We start from the raw sequence: 20,230 nt of genomic DNA, 5'->3' as shown, positions 1-20,230 counted from the left end.
AGAACAGAGGAGTAGAATCACCTTCCTCGACCTGCTGGCCACACTGCTTTTGTTGCAGTCCAAGATACGTTTGGCTTTTTGGGCTGCAAGCACACCTAACCTGTATTTGTGCTTGGGATTGCTCTGGCCCAGGTGCAGGACCTTGCTCTTGTTGAACTTCATGAGGTTCTCACAGGCCCACCTCTCAAGCCTGTCAAGGTCCCTCTGGATGGCTTTCCTTCCCTCCAGTGTGTTGACTGTACCACACAACTTGCTTAGCTTTCTGTCTTGCAGACTAGGTAGATGAAGCTTTTGCATGTTCAGCTTGATGTGGCTGGAGCATTTCATATTACTCATTCAGGCAACTCACAACTTGGAGTGCACTTTCAGCATTGCTGAAGGTATCCCTTGCGTAGCACAGAGATGCTGAAGGCACCTTGCTTCTTGCCTCTTCACTCTCCTTAACTTATCTTTAGAGTAGCTTCTCTTTTTCCTTTATTCTGCACCCCGACAAGATTAAAGTCTTTACCATTCCACACTGACAGGATTTATACTTACTTAACAGGTGGAGAGGAGAGGGAATTGTAAATTTATCCTACTGTATTTTTCTTGCTCGGGTTGTGCTAGCCTACTCCAGATGAAAACCAAACAACCAAAAACACAAAACAAAACAAACAACAAACAAAAACACATCCATGCTTGAAGAACAGAACTTAACCTATTTTTTTTCAGGTATAGAATTGATTTTTTTTATTTTCATATATACTCAAGTGCTACCTCACAGCCTGCTGAGGAGCTTAGAATTCTTCAGATTTTTTTTTAATTTTATTTCCGATTTTATATATTTTAGTATTTATACACATGACATAAGGATGAGTGGTGCTTTGCATGCTTTTGCATTTTACCACTTCAAAAACCACCAATGCAAAAAATAAAAATTAGAAGGCTCTGAGTCCTAAGATTCTCTTTAATTGTATTTCAGATTGATTAATTAAATTATTCAAAATGGTATGTGTAATTATTGCTCTGACATTATGCAAAAGTTAGTTTTGTTTTCATGCATTTGTGAAAGTCTTATGAAAAGTGGTAGGTTCTTCAAAAGCTTATCCTTAAGAGATGTCTAAAAATGTTGTAATATGTTATTTTAACAAGTCGTCTTTTTTGTTGTTTAGGCAAACACAATCCTTCCTCATTCTCACAGCCATCACCTACACTGCTTACCAACTCTAATGAATATGGCAGCATCTTTTGACATAATGAAAGAGAAGAGACTGTAAGAATTCCAAGTTACACTTAAATGTTAAAATATGTCATTTTCCCCCTGTAGTTGAGTGAAAACCCACATTACAAATTTCCTGGTGGTTGAAACCACCTCTGTCTTTATTTAAAAGCAAACACTTGCATATATAAATACTCTGTGACACTTACTAGGGAAAAAGTTTCCAGTGCATGATTCCAGAAGTGTGATATATTACAGTAACAATTTAGAAATTGAGAAATCCAGAAAGAAAGCTTTGATAGTCGTTTTCAGGACAATTTTACATATATTGCAAGACTTTTTTAACATAATGTTTCTAAACAAGCTATAAGACACTGTTTGACCAAGCAATGTCTGAGTCATGTTCTGTGTTTTTAACCTCTCTATTGTCTCACATTTCTTTTTTTGGCATTTTGATGCAATTAAACTTTCCAACCTAAGAATGCTTGTGCCATTTTTTTCTTCTGTTTTTGTTTATCTATAGCTAATTAAATAGTAATTGACCAAATCAGTGAATCATTGGTGTGAGCAAAAGCAAAAATGTAACATTGGTATGGGACTGTTTCTTAAACCCATTTTCTTCTGAAGAAAATGGTCATTGTAACAATAGTGCCTATGTTAAAACTTTCTGTTGCTTTTGTTTGGAGTTTGCAATGTTAATTTTTTCAATTCTTTTAATTTCCATTTAAATAAAAGAATTCAATGAAAAAAAAGAATAATGTAGACTTGAAACAAATGTTTATAGAAGTTTTTTATTCCTCATTGAACTAGAAAATCCGAGCTCTGTATAGATATAAAGAGGAGGATAAGCCCTTGGGGTTGTGGGGGGCAAGGGGAAGAGACATTTTACAATAAATACTTTCTTAGACAAAGTTGAAGCTAGCTCCCTCAACTCTCTACTGCAGAATGTTGTTCTACTGTGACATCTTGCAATACTTTATCAAATTTAAACTTTGCAACATCTTCTGTGAAGTCTGAAAGAAACCAACAATTGCAGAGTAGAAGCAAAGGTGTCAATAAGGCTCATTCTTCGGTACTGATAATTCTTAAAGATAATTTTCTTTATAATTTCAAAATAAGACTGAAGTGTATGGATAATGTATGAAAACTTATACCAACTTATACCTTTTTTTTTTTTAATTTGGCTTCAGAATTCTTGGTAAACTCTTTCTTGAGCTATGCTTATTTAACTCAGTATATAGCACTGGAGTTCTTTAGTTAGATAACAGATGTCAATTATTGATTATAGTATTTTTTCTATTAGACGAGCAAGTGCTGCGCTGAACTGCTTAAAACGTTTTCATGAGATGAAGAAAAGAGGGCCAAAACCTTACAGCCTCCATTTAGATCATATTATTCAGAAAGCAATCTCAACCCACCAAAAACAGGATCAATACTGTGTGCAGAAAGATATCTTTATTTTAAAGGTATTACCATTATTGATCTTTCAAAACTTAATTTGACTTTGTATTTTGGAGACTTAAATCCCACCACCTCCACCCAGCTTTACTTTCTGATTTAATTCTGAGTCATTTATCTAATTTTTGTATTTTTTTAATTTAATGTCTTCTAACTACTTGTGGATACTATATTGTGTTTTCTAGAACTTGAGTGAAATTACAATAATTTTAATGCTTTTTAGGCCCCATTGTGATCTCCTGCTGTTAATTCTTAATACAGTACTGCAACTATGCAATTTACTCTCAGATGCAAATTACTGCAGAGCATAGCCCTTTAAATGCTTGTTACATGACCAGTAAGTGTATCATGTGACAACACTGACAACAGTAATGCAAAGAAACTTAATGTAACTTTTCATCTCTGTGTTCCAGGATACAGAAGAAGCACTTGTAATGAATCTGCGAGACAGCCAGGTTCTCAACCATAAAGAGAACCTTGAGTGGAATTGGAATTTGATAGGGACCATACTGAAGGTGAGCCTAAAAAGAGCATGACAGTATTCTTTTATGAAATTGTTTGAAAAAAACGTTTTTGTTTCACATGTGAGCTTTGACTTCTAATATTAATTCCATATTATATGCCATAATCTGTTCTATTTCAGAAAATTAGGATGTCATGGGTTTAATCAGTACTGATAGCCTCTTTGTATACAACCCTTAAACTGTATGCAAAAAAAACCCTACAGTTAAATTCACAAATTTCTGAATAAGCCCATATTAAATCTTATATAACTTTATTTGTATAGACTTTATAGAAGGTGATATAATGACGTTCAAGTTACTAATACTTTAGACTTCAGTCCAAACTACATAGGAATACTGCCTTGTTTCATAGCATTTTTTTTTCATATAACGTGAACTGAAGGTTAAGGTTGGAGGTGGGTTATTGATCAAATTTAAGATGCTTAGACCAAGGCACATCTTAAAACTTCAGTAATGCACAGTCTCGTTATATAATTTTTGAACTAATACCAATAGTCCCATAGCATCAAGTTTGTTACAAAATTAACACATCTTCGTAAAACACTTCATAACAGGAAATATCTCTAACAGGCAGGGCATTATCTTAAATGGTGCACAGCTTTTAAGGGTCTACTTCTTTTCTGAGCAGAAAACTTTCTTTAAGTAAGAAAACTTTGAGTAAGTACTCAGTATAGTTTTAGAGCCAAAATAACTCCTATCATTCTGTGTATCAAAGCCATCCTTCTAGTGTTATCCTCAAGTAATGTTTTCTTAAGGTCTTCTTTACTATGTTGTTATAAAGATGGTGAAAGTACAAAAAAGGATTCATAGTGACACACATAATCAAGATTATACTTTAAAAATATATATTTCTGTGTGTTTTTTCAGGGACTGATAAACTTGAGAAAGCAAGAATCTGTCTGATATAAAGACCTAAATAGGTACATGACAGTAACTTTGCTCCACTAAATTTTACTTGTTTACAGGCTTTTTACTGTAATATTGCTAAATTTATGTTAATCAGATATTTTTATCTTTGACTCAGTAATATATTATCAAGAAACTGTTTTTCAGAATCTCACGTTTAATTAGTCTGTGTAGTACTTTGATAATGGAAATTTTATGCAGATGACCAATGATATTTTTTCCCTGAAATTTAAAAGCAGAAAAGCTTCAGGTCAAGCTGTCAATTTCCCTGCTATCTCAGACCTGCACTGCAGTATATTTTATAGTGTCATGTCAAACAGTTTTAAATGTCACAAAATTAGTGACTTCTGTCTTTCATAATGAGAAGTTACTGTGTTATCTGGTTAATTTCTAACCACTTCTGTTCCTGTTTACATTGTTTTTGTATAGTTTAACAGAACTGTCCGTCTTTGGTCACTGAATGAGCATGATTCCAGTGTTTGGGCTTCATTATCTCATGTGGCTACACACCTCCCTCCTATCTCTGTAACAGCCTTATAGCTGTGGAGAGTATCAGAATTGCACAATGGTTAGGATTGGAAGGGACCTCTGGAGGTCATCTGGTCCAACCCCTCTGCTCAAGGAGGGCCATGTAGAGCAGGTTGCTCAGGACCATGTCCAGAAGGCTTTTAAAGATCTCAAAGGAAGGAGACTCCACTACTGCTCTGGGCAACCTATTCCAGTGCTCTGTCACCTGTACAATAAAGAAGTGCTTCCTGATGTTCAAAGGGAGCCTCCTGTGTTCCAGTTTGTGCCCATTGCCTGGACACCACTGAAAAGAGCCTGGCTTGGTGGTCTTTGTACCCTCCCTTCATGTATTTATATACATTGATGAGAATCCCCTCTGAGCCTCCTCTTCTCCAGGCTGAACAGTCCCAATTCTCTCATCCTCTACTCATAGGAGAGGTGCTCCAGTCCCTTGATCATCTTTATAGCCCTCCACTGGTCTCTTTCCAGTATGTTCATGTTTCTCTTATACTAGGGGGCCCAGAATTGGATGCAGTTGTTATAAATTCCGAGTCAATTTAGCTTTATAAGATTTATTTATGGGGTCAATAAAAGGCAAGTAAACAGCACTGGGTGTGCGGGGAGTCTGGGCTCCTCCAACACACACACACAAGTTACATCAGGCAGCTGGTTTTCATGCTCCTAGGCTAATACATATTCATTACTACTTCTAGAAAAGGCAGGGTTATTATAATTAGTTCCCAGAATCCAAACCCTTCCACTGGCGCATGTGTATTAGTCTCCGGTGGCCCCTCTGGGGGTCTCTCGTGCTGAAGGCTCGTAGTCTTCCTCCCAGGCTTTTTCCTTGTCCTTCTCCTTTGTCCATCTTGGCCGGATGTCAGAGACTTGTGCAGCGCCCCATGCAAGCTTTGTCTTTTAGTCATCCTTCAGCTTTCCCCTTCTCTTTAATCTCTTGGCCGGATATCAGAGACTTGCATAGTGTCCCATGCAATAGTCACAATAGTTAGCAGTTATTCTGAAACCCCCCAGATATCAGAGACTCAAGGTTTACCCTTCAAGCCCTCTATTGACATGAATTGCTGAAACATTCCTTACAATCCCTCATCTTCTTTTTAATATTCTCAATTCGTGTCTCTTCAACTTTTGCCAGTAACAACTGGATTTCATCATTTGGTTCTTGGGGGGTCCATTTCTTAAGCATCATTATTGACACATCACCTTTCTTCTCTACCGAAGTCATCACAAATTGGGTACTATTTATTATTCAGCCTATCAATAACGTAAAGCAAGGTATCACACAAGGTATAAATACTAACATCATTACACCACATAAAAATAAAAATAACATCCTTTTAACCCATGGTCCACTGGGCAGCCATGAAAACAAATCCCAATCCATACCCTTCCAAGATTGTACTGGGACATGAGCTAATTTCCTAATTTCCTTTGTTATCTGTTTAACCACTTTTCCATTATCATCAATTTGTAAACAACAATTAGAATCGTCTAGCTTTCCACACACTCCCCTTTCTTCTGCTAGTAAATAGTCTAAAACCATTCTATGTTGAAAGATAGCATTCCTCATCTGGGTGGATTAATCAACCAGAAGGTCCAAAGCCGTCGCTGTTTGATTGGTTACAATTTCAAGGACAGCTTGCAACCTAATTATTCGATTCAAATTATAAATAGGTTCTCGGGCTCCCGATACTACCTCATTCGGGTTCCAGGTAGCTGGTCCATAATGCTGTATGAGTCTTTCAGGAGGCCTTTCATTCTCTCTCCATTTTTGGGCACTACCCCCGGCTAAGGAAGCATCAATAGATTGTTTTACTCTATTCAGATCATCATATAATCTTATTCCTAAATGATTTCCTTGTATTTGTGACAATAAAAAGAACAAGGGTCTTATGTACCCCACATAGCATATTCCCGACCAGTTTTCGGGTAGCCTCTTGTAGGCATGTTTGCCATGTTTGCCACACACCCAATAATGTCCCTTTAGGGCCCATGTCCCGTTTGGAAAAGGACCATCCCATCCTTCTTTATTCTTTGGAGCGTGAAAATACAAAGTGTTCTTGTTACCAAGTGGTCCTGTTACAATGTCTGCCCCATTTGTACTTGTATATGCACACCTCCAAGCTCCCGCATTGGATTCCCACTTACAATTACAATCAAGTTTTCCTTGGCAGCCTGTCATATTACAAGCTGACCAGTAATGTTTAAAGAACACTCGCCTCCCATTCTCATCTTGTCATCTCCAGCAGTAGACCCTTACCACATGCTGTTCCCTGGTGGTGTTATCACGCTGACAGCTCAAGATTTGACCGTCAAATTGTCCCCCCACTTGTGCTCTTGCCACGGTTTCACATCCAGATCCAAAAAATTCCCTATATGAGTATTTCAGCCAAGTCCCGTTTCTCAGCTGGACATGTCTGGTGTTCCATTTCCCACTACATGCTGTACAGTTTATAGGTCTACATTCAGGATCAGTACAATCACATTCGGGAGACAGAGTCCAATTACAAATGCTTTTTCCTACCGCTATCATTCCTGTTCTGTTTAAACAGTATATACCCCGATCTGACGAGTGCAATTGCCACGGGCTTCCTTCCTATTTCCGAAATTGTGTCCCATTATGAACTTCACTCAAATTACTAGCTCACCACTTGGGTTAGACCGAGCCAGCTACCCAGGGCCAACTTTCAGTTCCCCCCTGGTCCTCCACAAACCCAGCAGTTACTAAGGTTAAAGGCCTTGGCCACTTCCTCCCCCAGAATGAAAAAGTTATTCCTCCATTCTTGCCCATGGCTCAATTGCCCCTGTAAAAACAATACCAGGAAGTATAGCATTTCTTATCTTTTGCATGGTCCAATCTTGAGGGTGTGAGAAACACCTTCAATCAAGGGGTTGGGCCCACTTTCAGGATTGATTTGAGCTTGTGTTACCGTTCAGCCTTTCAGGGTGATCCAGCTCCTGGAAAACTAATCACAATTTTATATGGGTTTAAAAAAAAAGGTTCTTATGTTATTTTCTCAGGACAACCTGACCTTAGTGTGGGAGAAGTTCAGTCGAGGCCCTCTCACTCGGCGGTCAATACCCATAGGGGTTGCCTCCCTCGGTAGACCATACGCACCGCAGTGGAGGGTCCTGCCCTGGTCTTGCCTTCTCCCTTTCCTCCCTTCAGGCTTGTCCCCTTTATTTGGCATCCTTAATTCATGCAGAGCCTCGTTGCCAGAATATGAGTTCTTCTTTAGCTTGAGTTTCAGTTCCCCAGGAGCGGACTCAACCCTCCAAGTTTCGGTAGTTACTGGTCCTTTTATTCTGGATGTGTGGGTCCAACCCCTTTCTGCTGTTCTCACAGCTGCTTCAGTAGTAAGTAAAACAAGGTATGGTCCCTCCCATCGGGGGTTCAATGATTCTTCCCTCCAGGTTTTTATTAAGACCTTGTCTCCTGGTTGTATCTTATGAATAGCAAACCCCAGTGGGGCATTTTGTGCTAAAATTCCCTTTTCCCTTAATTGTTGTAGTTGTTTCCCTGTCATGATCACATATTTCTGGCTTTCATAATTCTCTATCAAAGAATAATCTGATGGCATTCCTTGGGAATACGGCATTCCATATAACATCTCATAAGGTGAGATACCTGTTTCACTATGGGGCATAGTCCTAATATTCAATAATGCCAATGGCAAACATTTTATCCAAGACCGTTGGGTTTCAGTCATTAATTTAGCCAATTGTTGTTTAATCATTTGATTCATTCTCTCAACTTGTCCTGAACTTTGTGGATGCCATGGAGTATGGTATTCCCATTTAATGCCTAGGGCTGCGGTTAAGTCCCGTAACACCTTAGATGTGAAATGTGTCCCCTGGTCAGAGTCAATACTCCCTACCAACCCAAAACGCAGTATTATATTTTCCATCAACATTTTAGCTACCATAGCAGCAGTTGCCCTCGCCACAGGGTAGGCCTCTACCCAATGGATTAGTTGATCCACTATCACCAACAAATACTTATATCGTCCTATTTTCAGTAGCTCAGTGAAATCAACCTGTACTCTTTCAAATGGCTTATATGCGATCCTCCATCCCCCAGTAGGTGCTTGCCTCACACTTTTCTTATTTATCTTCTGACATGTTAGACACCCTTGAGTAATTTGCTGAGCAATCTCATATATCCCAATGCACCCGTAAAATTTTAAAAACTGATCGCTCAATGCTCGAGTTCCCCAATGGGTTTGCAAATGCATCCGAAATAGCAGCTTCTTTGCTCAACTCTTAGGCAGTATCTCTCTGCCATCCACCAGGATTCACTTTTCTCCCTCCTGCTCAAAAGATTGTAATAATTTTTCCGAAGTTTGTTCAAACAGGTTAGGAGACTCAGTAAACCCCTGTGGTAGTACTGTCCATTGTAACTGCTGTCTCCTTCCTGTTTCTGGGTCCTCCCATTCAAAAGCATGCAATAGTCACAATAGTTAGCAGTTATTCTGAAACCCCCCAGATATCAGAGACTCAAGGTTTACCCTCAAGCCCTCTATTGACACGAATTGCTGAAACATTCCTTACGCAGTACTCCAGGTATGGCCTCACCAATGCTGAGTAGAGGAGAAGGATCATCTTTCTTGACCATCAATACTTTGCCTAATTCAGCCAAGAATACCATTAGCCTTCTTAGCAGCATGGGCACATTGCTGACTCCTGTTTAAATTGGTGTCCACTAGGTCATTTTCCACAGAGCTGCTTTCCAGATGGGTAGTCCTCAATGTGTACTGGTGCCTGGGGTTGTTCCTCCCCAAGTGCAGGACTCTACACTACTCCTTGTTGAATTTCACGAGATTCTTGTCAGCTCACCTCTCCAGCATGTCAAGGTCCCTCCGGATGGCTGCACAGCCCTCTGGAGAGTGAGGCACTCCCTCCAGTTTTCACGTCACCCACAAATTTACTGAGGGTGCACTCTACCCCAACATCCAGATAATTAATGATGATGAACTAGACCCAGTTTTGACCCTTAGAGTACTCTGCTTGTTACTGGCCTCCAACTAGACTTTGCACCACTGACCATGACCCTCTGGGCCCAGCCGTTCAACCAATTTCTAATCCATCTCGCTTGCTGCTCATCCAACCCATACTTCAACAGCTTCTCTATGAGTATCTTATGGGAGATAGTGTCAAAGGCCTTACTGAAGTCCAGGAAGACAATATCCATTGCTCCCCCCTCATCCATCAGGCCAGTGATGTCATTATAGAAGCTTATCAGGTTGGTCAGGCATGACTTTCCCTTGATAAATCCATGCTGACTACTGATGGTTTTCTTGCTGACTACTCCTGATGATATTCTTGCATTCCTGGCAGTGGTTTCCAGAATGAGCTGTTCCATCACCTTCACAGGGATCGAGGTGAGGCTGACCAGCCTGTAGTTCCCTGAGTCCTCCTTCTTGAAATTAGGAGTGACATTTTCCTTTCTTCAGTCTTTGGAAACTTCTCCCAGTTGCGACGATCAAGCAAAGACAATCGAGAGCAACCTTGCAATCACATCTGCCAACTCCCTCAGCACTCATGGGTGCACCCCATCAGGGCCCATGGACTTATGAATCACAGAATCACCAAATCACAGAATTGTCTAGGTTGGAAGAGACCTCAAGATCATCAAGTCCAACCTCTGACCTAACACTAACAAGTCCTCCACTAAACCATATTGCTTAGTTCTACATCTAAACATCTTTTAAAGACCTCTGGGGATGGTGACTCCACCACTTCCCTGGCAGCCCATTCCAATGCCTAACAACCCTCTCGGTAAAGAAGTTCTTCCTAATATCCAACCTAAAACACCCCTGGCACAACTTTAGCCCGTACCTGTCATCCTGTCACCAGGCACATGGGAGAATAGACCAATCCCCACCTCGCTACAGCCTCCTTTAAGGTATCTGTAAAGAGCGATAAGGTCGCCCCTGAGCCTCCTTTTCTCCAGGCTGAACAAGCCCAGCTCCCTCAGCCACTCCTTGTAAGACTTGTTCTCCAGACCCCTCACCAGCTTTGTCGCCCTTCTCTGGACTCACTCGAACACCTTGATGCCCTTCTTGTAGCGAGGGGCCCAAAACTGAACACAGTACTCAAGGTGCGGCCTCACCAGAGCCGAGTACAGGGGGACAATCACTTCCCTAGCCCTGCTGGCCACACTGCTTCTGATACAAGCCAGGATGCTGTTGGCCTTCTTGGCCACCTGAGCACACTGCTGGCTCATATTCAGCCGACTATCAACCAATACTCCCAGGTCCTTCTCTGCATGGCAGCTTTCCAACCACTCATCTCCCAGCCTGTAGCTCTGCTTGAGGTTATTGCGCCCCAGGTGCAGGACCCGGCACTTGGCCTTGTTGAACTTCATACAGAATATCCATCAAAGATGCATCTTCCTTGATTCAGCCTTTCTGCCTGGCCTCTGGGGCCTGGAATTCCTGAAGGCCAGTCTAGCTGTTAAAGACAAAGGCAAGGACTGGATAGCCTTAGTGAAGACTGAGGTTCAGTACCTTGACCTTTCACTGTCCCGGCTAACCAGGTCTCCTGTTTCCTTCTGGAGAGTACCCGCATTTTCCCTAGACTTCACTTTTATCACTGAGATACTTGTAGAAGCCCTTCTTGTTGCCCTTAATGTTCTTAGTCAGATTCAATTCTATCTGGGCATTATCTTTCTTAACTCAATCCCTGGCTGCTCAGATAATCACAGAATGGTTGAGATTGGAAGGGACCTCCAGAGATCATCTAGTCCAATCCCCCTGCTCAAGCAGTGTCACCTAGAACATGTTACACAGGATTGCATTCCGGCAGGTTTTGAACATCTCCAAAGAAGGAGACTCTACAATCTCTCTGATAAGCCTGTTCCAGTGCTCTGTTACCCAAACTGTAAAGAATTTCTTCCTCATGTGGTGATGAAATGTGCTGTGGTTCAATTTATACCCATTACCCTTTGTCCTATCACTGGCCACCACTGAAAAGAGTTTGTCCCCATCCACTTTACGTTGTCCCCTCAGGTATTTGTAGAGGTTGATGAGATCCCCTCTCAATCTCCTCTTCTCTAGGCTAAACAGGCCCAGCTCGCTTAGTCTTTCCTTATAGAACAGGTGCTCCAATCCCTTAATCATCTTTGTGGCTCTATGCTAGACCCTTTCTAGAAGTTCTACAACCCTCTTGTACTGGGGAGCCCAGAACTGCACACAGTATTCCAGCTGTGGCCTCACCAGTGCTGAGTAGAGGGGGAGGATCACCTCTCTCGGCCTGCTGTCCACACTCCTCTTGATGCAAGCTAGGATCCTGTTGGCCTTCTTGGCCACAAGGGCACACTGCTGGCTCATGGTTAACTTGTTGTCCACCATGACCCCCAGGTCCCTATCTGCAGAGGTGTTCTCCATCAGGTCAGCCCCCAACCTATACCAGTGCCTGGGTTTGCACCTCACTAGGTACAGGACCCTGAACTTGCCCTTGTTGAACCTCATGAGGTTCCTCTCTGCCCAACTCTCCAGCCTGTCCAGGTCCCTCTGAATGGCTGTACAGGCCTCTGGTGTGTCAGCCACTCTGCCAAGCTTTGTATCGTCCACAAACTTGCTGAGGGTGCACTCTGTCCCTTCGTCTAGGTCATTGATGAGTAAGTTGAATATCACTGGACCCGGTATTGGCCCCTTGGGGACACCACTAGCCACAGGCCTCCAACTAGACTTGGCACAGTTGAGCACAACCCTCTGAGCTCTGCCATCCAGACAGTTCTCTATACACCCCACTGTCCACTCATGGATTCCACACTTCCGGAGCTTGCCCAGGAGGATGTTATAGGAGACAGTGTCAAAAGCCTTGCTGAAGTCAATGTAGACAACATCCACTGCTCTCCCCTCATACATCCAGCCAGTCATCTCATCGTAGAAGGCTATCAAGTTGGTTAAACATGACTTCCCCTTGATGAATCAGTGTTGACTGCTTCTGATCACTTTCTTTTCCTTCACGTGCTTAGAGATGGCCTCAAGGATGAGCTGCTTCATCACTTTTCCAGAGATGGAGGTGAGGCTGACTGGCCTGTAGTTTCTTGTATTTTCCTTCTTGCCCTTCTTGAAGACTAGATTAATGTTGGCTTCCTTACAGTGCTCAAGCACCTCTTCTGTTCTCCAAGACCTTTCAAAGATTATAATAGAGATAGGCTTAACAATAACACTCGCCAGTTCCCTCAGCACCCTCAGGTGCATCCCATCGGGGCCCATAGATTCATGCTTGACTAAATAACCTCTAACCCAATCCTCTTCAACCAGGGGAAAGTCTTCCTCTCTTCAGGTTTTCTTTCTTGTTTCCAGGCTCAGAAGTGTGTTGGGGATAGCCTTAGTGAAGACTGAAGCAAAGAAGGCATTCAGTAACTTCACCTTCTCTGTATCTGCCGTCACCAAGGCACCCGCCTCATTTAGCAGTGCACCCACATTTTCCTTAGTCTTCCTTTTGCTGCTGCTGTGATTGAAGAAGCCCTTCTTGTTATCCTTGATGTGTCTTGCTATATTTAATTCTAACCGGGCCTTGGCCTTCCTCCTTGCATCCCTGCATTCTCTGACAGTGTTCCTATATTCCACCCAAGTGGTCCGTCCCTTCTTCCACATCATGTACACTTTCTTCTTCTGTTTAAGTTTTCCTGAGAGCTCCTTGCCCATCCACGCAGGTCTCCTGCCCCCCTTGCTTGACTTCTTTAGGGATCCACCGATCCTGAGCTTGGAGGAAGTGGTGCTTGAATATTAGCCAATTCTCCTGGGCCCCCTTTCTCTCTAGAGCCCTGTCCCAGGGGATTCCTCTAATTAGAGCCCTGAAGAGGTCAAAGTTATCTCTCTTGAAATCCAGGGTTGTGGTCCTACTTATTGCCCTGCTTCCTCCTTGCAAGATCTTGAACTCCAACATCTTGTGATCACTGCAGCCGAGACTGCCCTCAGCTTCACGTTTCCAAATAGACCATCTCTGTTAGTACGAGGTCCAGCAGAGCCCCTCTCCTTGTTGGCTTGCTTACATCCTGCATCAAGAAGTTATCTGCAATGTTCTGCAGTAACTTACTGGACTTTTTGTTCTGAGGTGTGTTGTCTCCCCAGCATGTGTGCGTTTACATAGAGGCATTTGAGTTGGACTCCCAATGCATCTGCCTTTCTGGATGGGGCAACTATAATGCGTCCATGTGGGCCTACAGTAGCTCTCCTGTTAAGCTCTGGGCATCATTTGCCGGCTCTGGTGTTCAGCTGCTGTGAGTGGGATAATGTCTCTGTATTCTTCTCAGGTTACCTGTCCTTGCTTCCACCCTCTTTAGGCTTCCTTTTTGTGTTTGAGTTTGGTGAGGAGCTCCTTGTTCATCCATGGCCTGATACCCATGCAGGTAGTCAGACATTGGAACAGGTTGCCCAGGGAAGTGGTGGAGTCTCCATCCTTGGAGGTGTTTAAGGAAAGGTTGGACCTGGTGCTTAGGGATATGGTTTAGTGGGTGACATTGGTAGTAGGGTGATGGATGGACCAGATGATCTCAGAGGTCTTTTCCAACCTTAATGATTCTATGATCTTTCCTACCACCTCACTACTTACATCTCATATGGTCCATTACTGCCTTTTTACTTGCTTAGCTTGCTGTCTAAACTGCTAAAAGAACAGCAAAAGTGGTAGTGGTCAGGATGGAGGAGTTGAGACTTTAACAGTAGAGCTGCACACTTAATCTGGAAATGTGGGTTCAATGTTACTAGTGTAATCAGTTTTACTAATCATTAAATGTTGCACTGTCTGTCTTAATACTAGCATACCAATCGGAAATGTAGAATTAAATTGCTTAGGTAGGAAAGAAAGGAAATTAAAAAGCAACAACTGTTGATGGATTTTTGAAACAGCAAGGAGGCTATGACTTGCTGCAGCTGAGCAAACCAAGCTACCAGGACAACTATGAGAAGTTCCCATGACAGTGTTCCCACATCGTCCGACTGAGGAATTTAGAAAAATATTGTTGCCAGCAGCTGGCTTCAAGGACAGGATCTACGTGACTGCCAATCACAAGGGGGTTGTTTTCTTGCAGTTGTTTGTCTGAGTGCTTTTGACCAATAATCTTGTGTGAGACACTATCCACCCCTGTTAAGTTTGCTATAAAAGTCAGGCTATTCAGGTAATAAAGAGAGAGCATGATCTGACCATACTAGTGTCTGTCGTGTTTTCGGCCGTTCTTCCTGCAAGAAACAAACAAACAAACAAACAAACAAAAAACATTATTAAGAAAGAATAGGTCCAGCAAAGTGTATTGTGGCTTTATGTGATCCTTCTTGAAACATCTTTCAAAGTATCAAAAGAGGAGTTTAAATACCATTTTAATAAGAGGTATTTAAGTGTGAATGATAATTTTTAAAATAAATCAGAAGAATAGTGAAAACAACAAAAAAAGTCAGTTTGCTGTTTTCATTAGAATTGTGGACTTGTACACATAACATGCACCCAACAATCCCACTTCTCTAGAAAAAATAGAACAGTTACTGGAGCAAGAAGTGGAGGCTTTTCAATAAAATAACTTTTATAGGGAACATTAGAGGGAAGAAAACTTACACTTTCAAATATTAGGTGAATATAATAGAAATAAGCAAATTTTAATGACTAATCAAGGACTGATGTACAAGTTTCATATAATGCTATATTTGCTGTTTTTCTAGTGGCCAAATGTAAATCTAAGGAACTATAAAGATGAACAATTGCACAGGTATGTAAAAATTGCGTATACTTCCTTTGAAGAAAGAAATTTGAAAAAACTTTTTTTAATATTGCAATAAGCTGTTTCTTGGATATGTCACATTTCTAAAACTTAATCTAGAGAGAAGCAGCAAAAATGGAAAATCTAGATTGCAAAATTTGCTTTAAATAAACAGGTTTTTAAGATTTAGTGGTTTCTTTTCAGTGCACAGACATTTTATATATCTATTCACTAAACAAATATTATACAAGTTCTACAAACTCCCTATTTAATTTTAAATCTTAAACTATTACCTCTCTCATATTTAATACATTAGTGTTTGATGTTAACACTTGACAAATTTTGATGGAATAGGCCTATAGTTGTACAATACTATCATTATAGCTTTCATCAAAACCAAAGATAAAGTTGTTTCTAGTTACTATTAATGGGGAGGAAAGCATGTATGACTTGAAACAAAGAAAAATACCACAACAGTACAACTCTGGTTCCTTTCTTGTCTAATGGCCTTAAGGTATTTATATTACTTTTATGCATGTGGAGTAATCATGTTACTAGTTCTTGGATGTCACTTTTAACATGCATTTCAGAAACTGATTTGATTTAAATAAACTATTTTGAAGAGTAGTTCTGTATTGGTTAGGCATGTGCTCTGATTTCAGCTGGGACAGAGTTAATTTCCTTCCCAGTAGCGGTTACAGTGCTGTGTTTTGGATTTAGGAGAAGAATAATGCTGATAACACACTGATGTTTTAGTTGCTGCTGAGCAGTGCTTACACCAAGCCAAGGACTTTTCAGCTTCTTGCTCTGTCCTGCCAGTGGGCAGGCTGGGGGTGCAGCAGGAGCTGGGAGGGGACAGACCCAGGACAGCTTTTTTTTGGTATAGATTCCTTCATTTCAGAGATGATTAATGCAGTGTGTGTACATGTGTGTATATACTTACATACACACACTCATACATATAAAATGCAATCATATTTTGGCAGGGGGGTTGGACCCGATGATCTCTTGAGGTCCCTTCCAACCCCTGCAATTCTGTGATTCTGTGATTCTGTGATATATAAATGTGTGTGCTGCTAATAATATATATAATATGTATGTCACTAATAAAAGAATAAATTGTACTTCATTTGACAAGTTTAAAGAAGCTCTCAGATTTCCTTTATAATTGATTCTGTATTTGGACTTGGGATAGTGGTTTACTCTCACTTTAGCTAAAGGCAGTGCTTTAGTTAAGCTTTCTTAATACTTGACATATCTACCTTCAGATATAACATTGTGTTCTTTTAAAGCACAAATTTGTGTTTATTTTTTGACTAAGAATTGGTAGGGGTAAACTCTGCTGAAGATTTATTTCTGCAGTGAAGAATTCAAGCTATATTGCTCAGCATGTTTTCAAAAAGTCTATAAGTCTGCATTTGTTATCTCTGTGTTATGTTCCAGAAATGCTAAAGTGAGATGAATGAAAATGCTGTTGCCATATGGCCTTTTCCTGGCAGAATGTATTTTTCATAGTAGCATTAATTATTATAGCTGAATAAAAGTCATGTCACATAAGCATTAAGACACTTTTTTTAGCTCTTTATAAACTCTAGATAGTCTTTGAAATTCACCACAGGATAAGTTACAGCAAAATAAATTATAAACACAAGAGTAAGAAGGAAGCTATGACTTTTAAGAGCATAGAGATTTTGAGTTCCTTTGCTTATTTTAAGTCATGACAGAAAATCCTTTATAACACAGTACAGCTGCATCTCTGAAATCATGTCTGGATAGACTCATTACTAATACCTGCTACTCTCTTTTTATAGCTTCTGAAAATTTATTGCCAATAAGCTAATTTAGTGACAAAATATCTTTTATACTGGCATCATTTTATACTGTGAGGGATTCCTTGTCTTACTGAAAAAATAACAAATTATTTTTTACTTTCCATAGATTTGTAAGGAGATTGCTATATTTCTACAAGCCTAGCAGTAAACTGTATGCCAATCTGGATCTGGACTATGCAAAGGCTAAGCAGCTCACTACAGTGGGTTGTCAGTTTACTGAATTTCTTCTTGAATCACAAGAGGTAAGAAATTTTCAGCTACAAGATGAGATAATATTGCTGTATGCACTTAAATTAAAAACCTTAATTTTAATAAAAACTTCTGTAGGCTTTGGGTGTTAAACCTAAAATGTTCAGCATAATTAAGAAATATAACTTAAAATCCTGAATTGTCCAGATGAGACACTGGGGAGATAATTGTGTTTAAGTAGTTTTATTAAATGCAACTTAATGGTGTGGTGTTTTATATTTTTTTTTTCCTTATTTTTTTAGGTTTTGCTATGTATATTTGTCCTTTCTTTACCTTCTTTCTTCTTGTGTGCTAAAGACTTTTGTGCCTTTGGCTAGAGGACCGGGGAAAATGTCATTGAACAATCCTTTTCCTGGAAAGAATAGAATTGGTCCTAATATGTCTCCAAGCTAAACTCCTTTTATTTGCCTTGAAATCTATTTTAGTCTGAATTGTTTGCCAGTCAGAATTTCTATTTTGTGTCTGTATTGTACGTTTTAAGAAACTTAAAAAGACAGAGTTCAGTAAAGAGACTACCAGTTCTGTTGCTAATAAATGCTGTTACTCTTTGTTTTGTTAGGATGGACAAGGTTACCTGGAGGAATTGGTTAAAGATATTGTACATTGGCTCAATTCTTCATCAGGAATGAAACCTGAATGTAGTCTTCAAAATAATGGGTTACTAAATACCCTTAGTCAGCATTACTTTCTGTTTTTTGGTACTCTATCTTGTCACTCTCATGGAGTCAAAATGCTTGAAAAATGTAATGCGTTTCAGTGGTGAGTGTTTTTATTCTGTTTGAATTGTGCTTACAGGTATAATCATTACAAAACTTGTAAACTGTGCATGAGTACCATTGTCTATAAAGCCGGAAACTTCAAAATTCCTGTGATTGGTTCAAATAGAGACTCCACAATTGTGGGGTGTTGTTCTTTTTTGTTGTTGTTTGGGGGGGGGGGGGGGGGGCTGGGGGGGTGTTGGTTTCTTTTTTTCTTCCTTTTCTTCCTTTTCTTCTGAAGAAGATAAAATCCAGACAGTTTTACAGTGTTTTAGAATGAGGAATTGTTCACAAAGCTTCATGAATATTTTTGCACTCATAATCACTAATTCAAGTGTGCTGACACAACAGTTACAGAACAATTATAAAATTAAAGTGTTTTTTTTCCCCATGTAGTTTAATGCATTATTCTGTCCCCCTTTGACTCTAACAGCCGCAACAGTTTAAAGTCACTCCACTTGATATGGGAACTTACTTTGTATTCTTCTGCATTTATAGAAATGAAAGACTTATTCAGAGTACTTGTTTAAATTATTTGTTGAATAAATAAGTGAATTCAACTGGATTAAAATACTGATATTTTTTCCCCCTCCACCAGTCTTCTTAATTTTTGTTCTTTGAAGAACCAGGATCACTTGTTAAAACTGACTATTTCTAGTTTGGATTACAGCAGAGATGGTTTAGCAAGAGTCATCCTTTCTAAAATCCTGACAGCAGCAACTGATGTAAGTTTGATTCAATTTATGTACCATTGTTATTTGCCACTAGACATTTATTTTGTTATTCAAGATGTGTGACTTCATTTTTAAGATATTATATATACAGAAAGGTTTATGTATTTAGAGAAATGAAACTCCTATTTGTGTAGCTCTTGAATTCAATGTGGACTTCACACCTTTTACCGTATTTGTGCTCAAGATATTAAGTCGTTCAAACAGAGGTTTCTCTCATTTATGAAAGGGGTTAAAGTCTTTAAATGCATAAACCAAGTGTAAGCCAAGTATAACATTATTGTATAGTTTAGTGAAGACATTGTTTTCACAAACAGAAATGTATACGTATTTCTAGCAGTAATAAGCAGATTAATCTTCTAGTGATGGATGCTGTTTTGATAACTATTGAGATCACTGTGGTGGAACTGAGGAAAAGCTATAACTCCTGGAATGAAGGGGTGGTTCAGAAATAGGCAACGGGATTTGTACTTTTGAATCAAAGAAAGTGAGTAGAAATAGCACGCAGACTTGTGTAGACTTAGGAAAGGAAGCTCCTGAATTAAAAGCTCAGGAAACTAAAAGAAAAGAGAAATCAATCAGGTGTAACATAGTAGACAAGCAAGCACTGATGTCAAGGAAATGACGAGTTAGATTTAAGCTAACTAGAAAAAAAGCTTTCAGTAATTCATGGAGAGCTATTTTTCTGTCAACTGGACAAGGCAGAATATATTCTAGAGTGGAATAAGGTAGATTCTAGTTTTAAATGTCTCACTGTATTTAAGAAGAGGAAAAGAAAAGAAAGAAATCAAGGATGTTTCTCAGATGCTACCAAAGATGTTATGATTCTTATAAGTAAAGAGAGGGGTATGAAGGTAATGAAGAGGGTTGGGTTTGAAGGAATACCTCATTGAAAAAAGAGGATGAGACTCCCTACTGACGAATTTTTAAGTAATTTTTTAATGAAGTGATGACTTTGATATCCTTTTTCCAAAGGTGTTTTATGCCTAATCTGAACAAGGAAATAGGCATGAACAAGTTATGAGGACCGTGTCTTTATTTGATTTCTGAGCCCCTGTTAGATGGCTGCTAGTTAAGAGCAGTTTACTGTGGAACTTCATTGAGCTGTTTCTAATGAAATTTTGTGTCAGTAGGTACTGACCCCCCAACCCACATCCACCCCTCCACCAACCTCACAGGTATTTTTCCTTCATAAAAAAATAAAAAGACTAGACAAGAGGGAAGAGAACATCAATATTTCAGTCACTTCCAAATGCAGATGGTTAACAATTAGGAAAAAAGTCCAGGCATGCTGTCACAATCTCTTCAATAAGGTATATATTTATACAGATAATTTTATTAATTTTC

General features: G+C 39.9%; 1 protein-coding gene across 6 annotated transcripts in view; it reads left to right on the top strand.

Annotated features, from left to right (window-relative positions):
• The window catches only part of LOC311426257 (rapamycin-insensitive companion of mTOR-like), a 238,986-nt gene that overhangs the window by 158,946 nt on the left and 59,810 nt on the right, over positions 1-20,230 (top strand). For all 6 annotated transcript variants that reach the window (XM_084502479.1, XM_084502476.1, XM_084502477.1 and 3 more), the window contains 7 exons: positions 1,152-1,252; positions 2,502-2,664; positions 3,070-3,171; positions 15,276-15,322; positions 17,252-17,387; positions 17,954-18,153; positions 18,751-18,877. In XM_084502479.1, coding sequence (XP_084358605.1) covers positions 1,152-1,252; positions 2,502-2,664; positions 3,070-3,171; positions 15,276-15,322; positions 17,252-17,387; positions 17,954-18,153; positions 18,751-18,877 — 876 coding nt within the window. The remainder of the gene's footprint in view (positions 1-1,151; positions 1,253-2,501; positions 2,665-3,069; positions 3,172-15,275; positions 15,323-17,251; positions 17,388-17,953; positions 18,154-18,750; positions 18,878-20,230) is intronic.

This window comes from Aythya ferina (genome assembly GCF_964211825.1).
Source record: "Aythya ferina genome assembly, chromosome: W".
NCBI classification, from domain to species: Eukaryota; Metazoa; Chordata; class Aves; order Anseriformes; family Anatidae; genus Aythya; species Aythya ferina.
This window is presented reverse-complemented; position numbering and strand designations above follow the sequence as displayed.